This window comes from Eschrichtius robustus, chromosome 2 (assembly GCF_028021215.1).
Source record: "Eschrichtius robustus isolate mEscRob2 chromosome 2, mEscRob2.pri, whole genome shotgun sequence".
Lineage (NCBI taxonomy): Eukaryota > Metazoa > Chordata > Mammalia > Artiodactyla > Eschrichtiidae > Eschrichtius > Eschrichtius robustus.
The window spans coordinates 9,348,254-9,361,496 of record NC_090825.1 but is presented as its reverse complement, the minus strand read 5'-3'; the positions used below and the strand labels follow the sequence as shown (position 1 = coordinate 9,361,496).

The window sequence follows — 13,243 nt, the reverse complement described above, 5'->3', positions numbered from 1 at the left end:
CACTAGGGCCTCTAGCTCTTGCTGTGAGGTTATTGCCAGTTGGTGGTCCCAGCCTCATCCATTGTCTTCTTGGGACACTTGGCTTCCCAGGGCTGCTGTGAGCCAGGAGCACGGCATAGCCCTTCTCTTTCCATTTGTGGTTCAGGCTGTTCCTCAGCTTCTCATGGCAGTGCTGCATTTTATTACCTTCTGACTCTGCGATCACCAGCAAACCTAATGAACATTCTAGATCATGATAATCATCTGAGAACTTGCAGTTCATGTCAACAAGTGTAGATGCATGTATCTCAGAGTACCCCTGGAGAAGCAGTACTTTGATCACACCAGACTAAAAGATGCTTAGTTCTGAAGATGTCAGTGTGTGACATACATAAATGGGATTAGATGCCATGAAATCCCATCCCCTGAAAAGTTTCCTTGGAGTTTCAGGACTTTGTATTGGGGGCCGCCTCAAGAGACTCACACATAGCCCACTGTGTCCCATGGATGCTGTTGGCCCAGAAGTGGGACTCTGAGAATAAATAGCAATCAATGTCCCAAAGCACAAAAATGAATTTTATTGCTAGTTTAAATCAGTACATTGCAGATCTGAATTTTAAACTTACTTAAATTTTAAATAAGTTTCTCCTTGAGACAAAATATGTATTAATTATAAGTAAAAATATTATATCTATAAAAATATTTTAAATAACTTCAAAATTTTTATAGATATTTATATTAATAAATACATGCACACGTAATATGTAAATAATATACGAGTAAAATAGCAATAAGCTACAAGAAGAAAATAATGCACACACCCCCATCATCTTCCCTTCTAGTGTGAGCCACAATAAAAATGTATACCTGGGCCTCTAATCCTTTCTGATCTCTTTCTCTCTGTATTTATGCATAGCTTTGTTTAACCTTTCAAAATACAATTATACGATATTGGTTGGAGTGTGAGTTAAGACACATCCTACCACATCAGACAGCCAAGTTCATAGTGACTTAGAGAAGACAAGTGTATTTCCCGCTAATGTTAAAAGTCGGCACTGCTGGCGGCTCTGGTCTGCAGAATCTCCGGAGGCTCCTTAGATCTGCCATGCTCGCCTCTTTAGGATGCTGCCCTCCTCCTCATGGTCCACAGATGGCTCTGTATCCAGAGTCCAGGAGCAGAAATGGAGCCAAGAAGACAGAGGGGAGTACCCTTTCCTCTAGAACTGCCCCCGCTGAACGTCACACACATCACTGTTGCCTACACCCTCTCCATCTGGATGGGACACATTAGCACCTGAGTTGCAGGGGTGACTGGGATGTGTAGTGTTTTTGTGGGGCAACCGTGACCCTAGGTGAACCTTGGGCATTCTCTTAACCAAAGGGAAAAGGGGTACAGTGGCATACTAAGGGGGTGCAGTAGGAGTTCTCTACCTCAGTAAGAAGGGATATTTTATCATTGAAATTGTTTAGAATTGTCTGCACATGCTAATAAGAAAGACCAACTTTTATCCATTTTGCTGTTTGCAAATTCTCTGCAGACAGTGTAGCCCCCGATTACCTGCAGCCAGGTGACTGGCACACCACTGAAGGGAAGGACAGGTGTGGGTGCAGCACCCACCCTGCCTTGCTCTGCAGGCTGTTGTAGACACTATCACTTGGCTCTGCATGACCTCTCTCCTTGCCAGTAAAGAGTCATCTACACCAGAATATGGAAGGGCTACCAAGAATTCCATTGTAGGGGTCTGCCATGTTGCATGAACCAGTCCCCGATGATCAGAAAATTAGGTTGCTCCCAAATTTTAACTAACATAAACTGCAATAAACGTCTGTGTAGTTAAATCTCGCCTATACCCTTAATCACTTCTCAAGGATAAATTCTTAAAAGTAAAACATCTAGTTTTACTTTTACAAAGAATGCTTTTAAGGCTCTGGCTACATAGCCAAAATTTGTCTTAATCACTCTGGATGCCAGTGACAGACAGTGTGAGTACATTTTGATTTGCTTTATTATCACCTGATGGATCTGCCCCTTTGTGACATTCTTGATGCTTTGAAGTCCTCGTTTCCTAATATCACAGGTTGTTTTTCTTTCTTCCAGGCAGTTTCCGTTTCCTTATTAGTAACCATACTTTCTCGTTTGTGGCTTAATACCAGTTCCTTTCTAACCATCTGCTGATTTCAGCTGCCGCTCATCCCTCACGGCTGGTAGCAGTGTAGTCTCGCTCTGCCGTCACCTCACCATATGCCAGGAGCTTGGTGACTCAAGACATGCTATTTCATGTCCTCAAAGCAATAAATCGCCTGCGCCCACAAAGATCACGGCTGCACATTTTTGTGTGGTGACTGTCCTTTGCCACTCCCTGTGAATGAGTGAGATGCTTCTCCTTCTTCTGCACCTCTCATGTAAAATTTATCCCATCACCTAGAAATGCTGCTTTTCCACTTTCAGTGGGTTTATAGACTTGACGCTCAATTTTTGGTGTCTCATTTAGTTTGTGTTTACATTTTACCATTCAGTACTCCACGCCATCAGTCAATAGTCTGTGTCTAACAGACTAGACCTGGGTTTCTCAACCTTGGCACTGTTGACATTTGGAGCCGGGTAATTCCCGGCTGTCCTGGGCATTGTGGGATGTTTATCAGCATCCCTGGCTTCTACCCAGTAGACACCAATCAATAGCACCGCTTTCCCTAGTTGTGACAACCAAAACTGTCTCCAGACATTGCCAATTGTCCCCTTGGGTGTTAAAATCACTCCAGTTGAAAACCACTGTATTAGATAGACTGTCTTTGAGGGATGTATCACCAAAGATATAAACAAACAAGACTACAGGACTACCTCAAGGAAGTTGGCGAGTCAGGGACAGAGTCCCTTGACAAAGCAGGTAGCGGGGTGGGTCATAGCCCAGATTTCCCTAGATGTGGATGAGAAGTTAGGAGCAGAGAGAATTCTAGGTGAGCATTACTGGTGTTCCAGTTGGTTCCATCAGGATGACTTGGGGAAACGGCAGGCGAGCCTGGTGATGCAGACCAGCCTTGATAACACTCCTCTGTGGTCACAACACAGTGGCCACCTTGTGCCAATCTCTGGAGCTGGCAGCATCACCCACCTCCCTCCCGGCCTTCTCCTGAGGGGTGTGCGCCCACACAGGCACGGAGGTGAGTCAGCAAGGCTGTCCCTGAAGGTCTTTTGTTCTGAAGCCTTGTTTGGAAAACACCGTAGCTGACCTCACCTTTAAGACAGGTTTCTAATCTCTCAAATGCAAAGTTCCCCGTATCTTTTGCAAGGAGAGCCTGGAGACGCGTGTACCACATGAATAGGAGTCACTGGCCATCACCTCTGTCCTCTCTTTCCCTAGGTCCAGCCTCCCTGTAGTCGACGTCTTCTGAACAGCTCCCAGGGGAAGTCAGACGCCCGAGCTACCCTTTCCTTCCAAATTCCCAAGCGTCAACACAAAAATCCTTTCTCTTTTGGCTTTTGACAGTTGCTTGGAGTTTTTTTTTTTAATAACCATTACTTCCATTCCCTTGCCCTCCTCCTTTTCCTCCTCCCCTCCCCCCATTAGCTGAAAGTGATGATGAAACACGGTCAGGGCAAAAATCAGTTAGTAACTGCTGTTCAAACCTAATCAAGCAAAAGTGGCCAACAGTGGATGGACTGTGTTTAGGTTGCAGCCTAATTTACCCAAACCCTGCATGAAGGAACATTCCCTGACAGTTTACCATTTTAGACATCTTCTCTTCCTACACTCTGTGATGTGTAACTTCAGCGGGGAGGCAAGAGTGGGATTTTAACATCAGACTGTTTTCCTGTCACTGCACATCCACTCCCTTTCCCTTGCAGTATCTCTGGCCCATTTGTGTCACTGAAATCCCTTTAAAAGAGAAATGAGCCTGCACACATGCTGACTGTCATTCTCTGTCATTGGTAGAGAAATTTAGGCACTAGAGATGCATTCCGCTGGTGAAGAGGCCTTTTCTATTTGTGTTCCAAAGATACAGCAGCGAAAGCTCTTTTCCGTACATAGACTGGAATGGCTGTGACATATGCGACAGGAGGAGCTGTGTATTTTAGCAGCGCTCCTCCCAGAATGTAAATCCTTCTTCCATGTAGGCAAGAACGTCTTGTTAGCATGTCCGTGGTACCCAGCCCGGTGCCTTGGAAGTAGAAGCTGGGGTAGTTGTAAGCTCCTTCAGAGGGAGGAGCTGAAATTCCCTCGTTAATTCTTCTCATTCAGTAGGGGCTTTAATGAATGTAATAATTAATCTCGTGAGCCACCATCCCCTAAAGAGTCCATTTACACAGTCTCTTTGTAAAGTGTACAGACATCTTTACTTTCTGGTTTTTGAACTTTCTGATTTTTTTTTTTTTTTTTTTTTTCACGGTACCAGGCAGCATGTGGGATCTTAGTTCCCCGACCAGGGATCGAACCCACACCCCCTGCATTGAAAGCACACAGTCCACTGGACCTCCAGGGAAGTCCCTGAACTTTCTGATTTTTATCCTTAAGTCAGTCCTCTCTTTTCGTATAAGGAGCAAACGACTTCCATGATTCCATCCTCAAACCAGCTAAGAGAGAAATCTTTAAAATAGAATTTAAGCCCTAAGGAGAAGTAAAAGTATTAAAAGCCAGTCTAAAGAAAGGCTTTTTTTAAAAACCCACACATTGAGCCCATTCCCACAGCTGTGTGATTTTCTTCCTAAGCAGGCATTCCTTACAGTCAATGGCCAGTGTGTATCTCCTTCCCTGACCGTGACCACATCAAAAACCACTGTGTCCAGATTTCAGCAGACCCTTGGCTTCTAACATGGGAGCATCTTATTCTCTTCCTTTTCAAAAATGTTTGAGCACTACCTTCTTGGAGAGAGAATATATATTTTCAATTCTAACAATTTTGGATAGTGAATGATATAAACTGTTCGCTCATTTGTTTTATTGATATTAGTTGTACAGTCATACATTTAAAGCCAGTCAAGCAAAGTACTGATACATAAAAAAGAATGAAATGATGCCATTTGCAGCAACATGGATGGACCTAGAGTTTGTCATACTGAGTGAAGTAAGTCAGAGAAAGACCAATATCATATGATATCGCTTATATGTGGAATCTTAAAAAAATGATACAAATGAACTTATTTACAAAACAGAAATAGACTCACAGACATAGAAAACAAACTTATGGTTACCAAAGGGGTAAGGAGGAGAGGGATAAATTAGGAGTATGGGAGTGACAGGTTCCAACTATCAATACTACAAGTAAAATAGATAAGCAATAAGGATTTACTATATAACACAGGGAACCATGTTCAATATCTTGTAATAACCTATAATGGAAAATAGTCTGATAAATATACATATATATATATAACTGAAAATATATATATATATATAACTGAAAAACAAAAGTGCTGATAATATGTTAGTGAATATGGCACTACCTGGGATGACAAGTCAGTCTATTGGTTTGTTCTGTGATCTACTGTCAGCATAATCCTGCCTTACACACTCCTTCTTTGCTGCCAGCGCATCCCCAAAAGAGCTTCCAGGGCAGGACAGCCAGGGTGTAGCTGGAGGGTCCTCCTACCACTGACACCAAACTTTCTTAGTGCTTACTGTGACTACTGTCTTGCTCAGCTCAGGCTGCTGTAACAAAATGCCCTAGACCAGGTGGCTTACACAACAGACATTTCTTTCTCACGGTTCTGGAAGCTGGAGGTCCAAGGGGCCAGCAGATTCGGTGTCTATTGAGAGCCTCTTTCCTGATTCACAGATGGCCATCTTCTTGCTGTGTCCTTACATGGCAGAAAGAGAAAGCTCTGGCCCCTTCATCTCTTTATCAGGATACTAATCCCGTCATAGGGGCCCCACCCTCATGACCTCATCTAAACCCAATTACCTCCCAAAGGCCTCACCTTTAAATACCATCACATTAAGGGTTAGGCTTTAACATATGAAATTGGGTGGGACACGAACATTCAATCCAAAGGTTTTGTTTTTTGTTTTTTTGTTTTTTTATTTATTTTTGGATGTGTTGGGTCTTTGTTGCTTCGCGTGGGCTCTCTCTAGTTGTGGCGAGCAGGGGCTACTCTTCATTGCAGTGCGTGGGCTTCTCATTGTGGTGGCTTCTCTTGTTGCGGAGCATGGGCTCTAGGCTTGTGGGCTTCAGTAGTTGTGGCTCACGGGCTCTAGAGCGCAGGCTCAGTAGTGGGGCGCATGGGCTTAGTTGCTCCGGGGCACGTGGGATCTTCCCGGACCAGGGCTCGAACCTGTGTCCCCTGCATTGGCAGGCGGATTCTTAACCACTGCGCCACCAGGGAAGTCCCAATCCAAAGTATTATCTGTTGAAAAAATCTAAAATACTCTGATATAAGCCACTCAATCCTTAATTTCCTAAACTCGAAGTATATTTGTAAATTCTCAATTCCTATAAATAAGACAATGAATAAGAGGAGCTTTAATGCTAGAGATTATCAGGGTTTTTTCCTATTTAATAACATGAATGACCTGCATAAAGTATAATTTGAACACTTAAGTACTAACTTTAAGAATCAAGAACAGCTAGAACTTTTGCAAGTTTTATTCGTTAAAATATAACAGATAAAATTTTAAATGTGCCTAAAATTAAGGAACATTTATTTAACTCTCAAGCCTAAGTAGTAAAACTATGAGGAGGAAGGGATATTTTCACTCAACTTTTCCCCTGTGCTGGAAGAAAACTTTTTAAAACCACAAATGCCTTTCTCCTTTTTCTTTTGCTTTCCCTTTGTCTAATTTCTGTTTGATTTTTAAACTTAACCCTGATAAATGAAGACATATAAACACACACACACACTTCTGTGTGTATGTGTGTGTGTTTATATGTCACAACTTGGCAATAATGCAGCCAATATAATCAAAAAATACTCTGCTAGCATTGCCCCTGTTGGTTTACTGGAAATACTTTGTTGGTTGTGCCTTGTCTCTATTACGTAGAAAGTTCTCCCTCCTGACCTGACAACATTTTGTTTCTTTATATATTATTTTCATATTTCAAGTTCTTAGAAAATTTTTGGTAATATGCCCTCAAGGTACAGTCAAAATCAAATACAGTTTGCATAAGGCTTTTTTATAAATTTAAGTTCTGTGTTCTTAGGGCTAAATAGCTGGGTGATCAGTGTTTTGACTGAGTTAAAGATTTAGCCACTGCTTGCCTTCAAGCCATGTGGCAGTTTTGAAGAAATTTTAGGATAAATTCATCTTGTATTTAAATTTATAAATGATGTGTTTCCATTTTTTTGGTAAAAGAGTTGCATATCCCTTGATTTCTCGTGGATCCTCACTCTAGAAGAAGGTTGGCATTCAACGTTTTCACGTGCAGAACTGTTTCACAACTTCAGTCTGATCCTGATGTCACCATTGCCCTGTAGTCCTGTTGGTATTGATTGGCTAGGCGACATGACCTCAGGTGTGTTAGCACAACTTTTAAAGAAGACTTCCGGTCTTTTATAGGTGATGAAAATCTGTTTTTTAATGGACAGTTGATAGATACTTCTTTCCCTATTAACTCAATAAAAGTTTGAATAAAGTACCCAGATGAAGGCAGGATACACTGACTGGCTTTGAAATAGTTCTTTATCTTCTGTGTCAATGTGCCAGGGTGCCATCAGCGTTCTGAAATAGCAGAGAATCCCCTTTGAACTTCTTTTGTTGCCGTCAAAGGCTATCCATAGTCACATCAGTTTTCCTTTTATTTCCTTCAGATTCTCTCTGTAGCCACTAAGAAAGGATTGTAATAAAAGGTATTTAAGAGCTACATAGATCACATGTCAGAACGGAAGAAAATTGTCTACTGATTTAGCCATTTGTCCTGTTTTATTTGCCCAGAAGTTAGAAAAAAAGAACCAGATGAAACCCAGCAAATGATAACACAGCTTTTTTTTTTTTTTTGCTCTTTTTACAGTTTGTCTGTCACATGTTGTAATGAGCATGCAAATAAAACTTCTGTATACCTCACGCTGTTATGTTGGCTCTTACATGAGAGGGAAATTCCATCCGTGTTGAGTTCTAAATCTTTATATGAAATCTAAATCTTTATATGAAAATGATAGCTTAAAAGTATTAAGGAGATAACAAAATGAAAAAAATAAAGAAATAATTTTGCATTTCCTGTTGCACTAGCTAGCCAAGAGATTCAATACCCCCAGCTGGTTTCCTTTGAGAAGACAATATCACTCCTGTTTCGTCATCAAAGTCATCAAATCTACAAAAGGGCTGTTCTCTTTGCCTAGTGCTCTCGTTCTATCTGGTGCAGTGAGCCAGTCTCAAATAATGAAGCAGGAGCAATGTGACAAGTCTGGTTCACTTTCAGTTTTGTTTTGTTATGTATTTAAAAGAGATGGACTCGTTTTATTGATAGGCTGTGTACAGGTGCAAAGTCCGCTTTGAAGGGTTTAGAAGTGGCTTTGGTTGAAAGAACAGGACGATCCCCACATTGAGTGTCCTTGTTATAAAGTTGAGATAGAGTGACACTCTGAATGAAAATGACCTTTAATGGGATGGCCATCACCCATCGATGGGATGTCATTCATCTCTGAGCTTTAGCCTTGAACTAAGTTAAGCCGTATCATAATTGAGAAAAAGAAGGCGTGACTTTTTAATTTTTCTTTTGGAAAATAAGTGATAGAATTCTTGAAATTATTTGTGACTGTTAAACAACTTTTCATTATTTCTATCAACACTTCTATTTTTGTTGCGAGGATAGGACGTAAGCTATATTTTCTTCCAGGTAAATTTTCAGAACTAAGGAACTTACACAGATTCTGAAATACAATTTTGTTTTCATAGGTATACATACATATATATGGACACAGTTGCACATATATGTATGTACATAAAATATCTGTGAGAAAGCTTAGTATTGATATATACGTCTTTTAGATTATGTTTTAAGCGATCATTAATAAACACAAATAAGCAGTTAAGTAACTTAATATTCCCACTCTGATACTATAAAGTAATTCTTTTGTTTTACTATGATTTCTCTCAAAAATGAATATGGGAATATTTTTTCTACACATATTACTTTATTTCTACCCTCATTATACTCATTGCCTTTATTTTTAATGAAAGAAAAAGGCTATGTGTGATCAAAGATCAGAATCATTATTGGAACTTTTAATATTTTTTAAATTATAAGGATAATAACAGAAAATTAGAAAGGTAGAAAAAAATGAAAGACAAACACTTTATTAATAAATTTTTATTATCATTACATTTTTTTACTATGCATTTTATTTGGAATCAAACACAAACCCCCTACTACTTTGCATCCTGCTTTGTTTATTTAACTTTTATCATAAACATTTGTCTAAATTGCTACATGATCTTCATAGCTATCATTTTTAAGGTGCTACTGATATGCCTTTGTGCATATAATCCATAACTTAAAATGTATATGTAATTAATTTTTAATTACATATTCTGTTATTTATTAGATTCAATTCAAAGCAAACATCAGAATTTCTATAAGATCAAAATTTGCTTATAGCTCATGTCAATGTATGTAGTAAACCGTAACAATTTTCTCTCCTTTGTCCATTCTGTCATTTGTTTGATGCCCATAGATGCAATGACAGAATATGTATTTTACAAGTGATATAGGAATTTATCACAGTTAACACTTGTGTATAAGAAGTGAGGGCATTTGATAGTTACTATTAACACTTGTGTATAAGAAGTGAGGGCATCTGATAGTTACTAACTACTATGCTATGCCTATAGTATGCTTACTGTAAAGTATGGTGCCTTGATGTTTAGCTTTCTTCCACCCTGACCGATTAAAATTAACCCATCTCTTCTCCTTCCTTCCTGTAGCAGTGTGCTAGAATTGTTCTCAGAGGGCTTAGCCATTCTACTGCCAGTTACATTCTCTTATGTACATGCTCCAACCCCCTCCACCCTCCATCATAAGCTCTCGGTGGGCAGGAATGGCTCTCCCATTTTTGGTGGTCCTTGGACTGCTGATGCAGTATCCTACCTACAGTAGATGCTCACCAAATGTCATGACACCCTGCTTTTGTTTTTGTCTTTGATGTTTGCCGAAGGCAATACTGGGAAGTGTAAAGATGTTAAAGATGTTTACTCTCTCATTTCTCTTCCACCAGTGGGATGGAGTAGGACCTCTTCCAGACTGTGCAGAACCACCAAAAGGGATCCAGATGCTGTGGCACCCATCCATAGTCAAACCCTACCTCACACTGCTCTCTGAGTGCTCAAATGCAGACACGCTGGAAGGGGCGGCAGGCGCCCTGCAGAACTTGGCTGCAGGGAGCTGGAAGGTATGATGAGTTTGTTACAATAAGAAAGAAATCTGGAATGATGAGACAGTCCTTAGGAAATATGAGAAGTCCAATTTTGAGAAGTGCAATTCTAATAAAGTTTCTAAGGATGTTAGAGAAAGACCAGTTCCATTGCACTGTTGGACTTAGAAAGGTATTTCTTTTAAAAATTCTTCTTAAGGGCTCAGGGGTCGTTGAAGATCGCTACAAAACACAGAGGAATAGACGTAAGTATAGTCATTGAAGATGCTGTGAATGCTTTCCGTCCTATTTGTGTAGCTGAACTACTTCATTTTCAGGGGAGACTGACATGTTGCGACTTTTCAAAGCACTGTCATTGACAGTTAAGGGAGCTGATACCCAAACATGTCATACGAAAACCCCTGTGAATCCTGTAATGTTGTAGCTGGTCCTGTCCCCAAAGGAAAAGAACCTCTTGCATTTTTAAATTACGGGATTACAGAGGAAAATAGTTATCTTTGGCAAAAGGTTACAGTAAAGCAATTGTATGATTGGGAAAGAGATTAGGAGGGTCTTTTTCTCTAGGTCTTTACAAATACACACTGTTCCAGGTCAGTTCTCACCAAAAATTTTTCATGACCTTCTTTGTGGGTAGAAATGGATTCATGATAGCAAAGAATTCTTGAGTTTGGTCACTAATAGTTACATGGGCTAACTTGCCTCATTGCACAAGAGAGTGTAACCTCTTAGAGGAACTGAGGGCATATAGGGAAAATATCAAGACCTCCACCTTCAATTCCTCATTCACTTAATATCAATGCCTGGGGTTTGGGATATTCATAAATCACTCTTTTCTTTACCATTCATTTTCTTCAAAACAGTATTAATATAGACACATAGCTACAGATAACTCTCAGAAGCTCAGTACCATGGGTAGCACACGTATCGGCTTCAGTATCGTGTAATAATACATTCCCTTCTTATTATACCTTCCAACACCTGCCTCTCGTCACTTCTCTCTCTGCCATCTTCCTTTCCATTGCTATAGTGTCAGCTGCAGCATTTTCTTTCTTGGATGTGACATCCCAGCTCTTGGGACTCAGCCCCTGATGATACTTCCCAGGAGCTGGCTACTTTCTCATGCATGGCGGGCTCACCTCTTCTCTTGAGAGTCTTAGGAATGAACATAATTATCCCTTTCCCTCCCTGCCCATAAGGCATCACTAATGTTGTACCTGAAGAATTCACTTTGGGCTGGGCTTGAAGTGAATTTGTCTCTTGCTTTCAACCAGAGAAAAGCTTCAAAAGTAGAGTCTCACCAGGAAGAATGCCAGAGTATAGCCTTGCATAAGTAGGAAAGAGATAGTAATGGAAGTCACTTCCTTGAACTTGCCCTTAGCATTAACTTCCCTCTAAAGTTAGGAGGCTTCAACTCAGATCACAATTCAAACCTAGGCTCTAACTTTTCTAAGCTTTGTGGTCCTGGGAAAATTAAAGCACCTCAGTGTTTCTCAGATGCATCGTCTTTAAGCAGAGGAGGAGATCATGGCGGCTTCACCCCACATCATGCAGATCAGTCGCAACACTAGATGCAAAGATGCAGGATGTTGTAGGCTAAGGGGTTGTCACTGTATATACCCAAGAGCCCTAAGTTGCTGCAAGTCCCCACCCAGCTCCCTGGCCTTGGAGGATGGATTAGAAGGGGATGGGAAGAGAAGCTCTGGGTTCCAGGCCTGAGTCTGACCTGAAATGCAAAGCCATCTAGATGGTGGCAAGTCAAGTTTGCCATCTCTTGATTTTTTTTTTTTAATGAATTATTGCTTTACTTGAGAAACACTTAGGTTTTTATAAGAACAAGTTAAAAATGGAGAAATGTCTTTGACCTCTAGAGGATTTTGAATGTAAGACTTCCACCTTTGCTTTAAAAGTTAAACTCTATGTTCCATGTGCTGAAAAAGTTAACTGGAAACATGGAAAATTTATAAAGATGCCAATAAAACTTCTGGAGTTGAAAACAACATCTGGAATGAAAAATACATGGAATGGGATCAACAGCAGATTAGACATTGCAGAAGAAAAGATTAGTGAACTGAAAGATAGCAACTGGAAACTATACAAAATGAAACACAGAGGAAAAAGAAAAAAAAATTGACAGTTCATCAGTGAGCTTCAAGTGGCCTGATGTATGTGTAAATGGAGAACCAAACAAAACAGGAGAGAAAGGAGGAAGAGAACAGAAAAAACTATTTGAAGAAATAATGGTTGAAAACTTTCCAAATTTACTGAAAACTGCCAACTCACATATCTAAGCAACTCAAGAAACTCTAAGAGAAACATGAAAAGTTATACCAAGTTACATTATAATCAAGTTGCTCAAAATCAGTAGTAAAGAGATAATCTTAAAAGCAGCCAGAGAAAAAAGACATGTCACATACCAAGACTGTACCACATCTCAACACCACATTCAAGGATCAGTGTCACCAATCATTCATTTATTCATGTGAGTCCTTGTTGAGTTACTAAATGTGCTCTAGAAGACAATCTGGTCTATAAGGCTTCTAAGGGCAGAAACCCGTTCCATTTATTTCTTTGTACCCCACTGCTCAGCTCTATGCTTGGCTGAGCAATAATGCTCAAACACGAGCTTTTAACTGAACTCGTGTCTATGTCCAGATGTCTTCCTTGTGGATAACAGTCTTTTATATTTATAAACATCTATCAGTCACTAAGCAGTTAATAGCACATATTGTGACCAGGCCATCTTCAAATGGTCACACTTTATGATTCTTTATTTGGTCCTTCGATTCAGATGGGAATATGTAGTCAGTACAATCTAAAATTGATAGAAAGGAGGAGTTTTGGGAGAACTATTTTCATTCCAGTTTCCAGACTCATCAGTGCTTTTCAGGATGCAGATTTTGATATCATTGCCCAGTTCCACAATTCCTGCTGCAGTGTTGGACTTGCTGTTTAGAGTGGTAATTA

General features: G+C 40.2%; 1 protein-coding gene across 3 annotated transcripts in view; it reads left to right on the top strand.

Moving 5' to 3' along the window:
* CTNND2 (catenin delta 2) overlaps nt 1-13,243 on the top strand; it is a 779,068-nt gene that overhangs the window by 649,146 nt on the left and 116,679 nt on the right. For all 3 annotated transcript variants that reach the window (XM_068531918.1, XM_068531937.1, XM_068531926.1), the window contains one exon: nt 10,124-10,297. In XM_068531918.1, the coding sequence (XP_068388019.1) occupies nt 10,124-10,297 (174 nt within the window). The remainder of the gene's footprint in view (nt 1-10,123; nt 10,298-13,243) is intronic.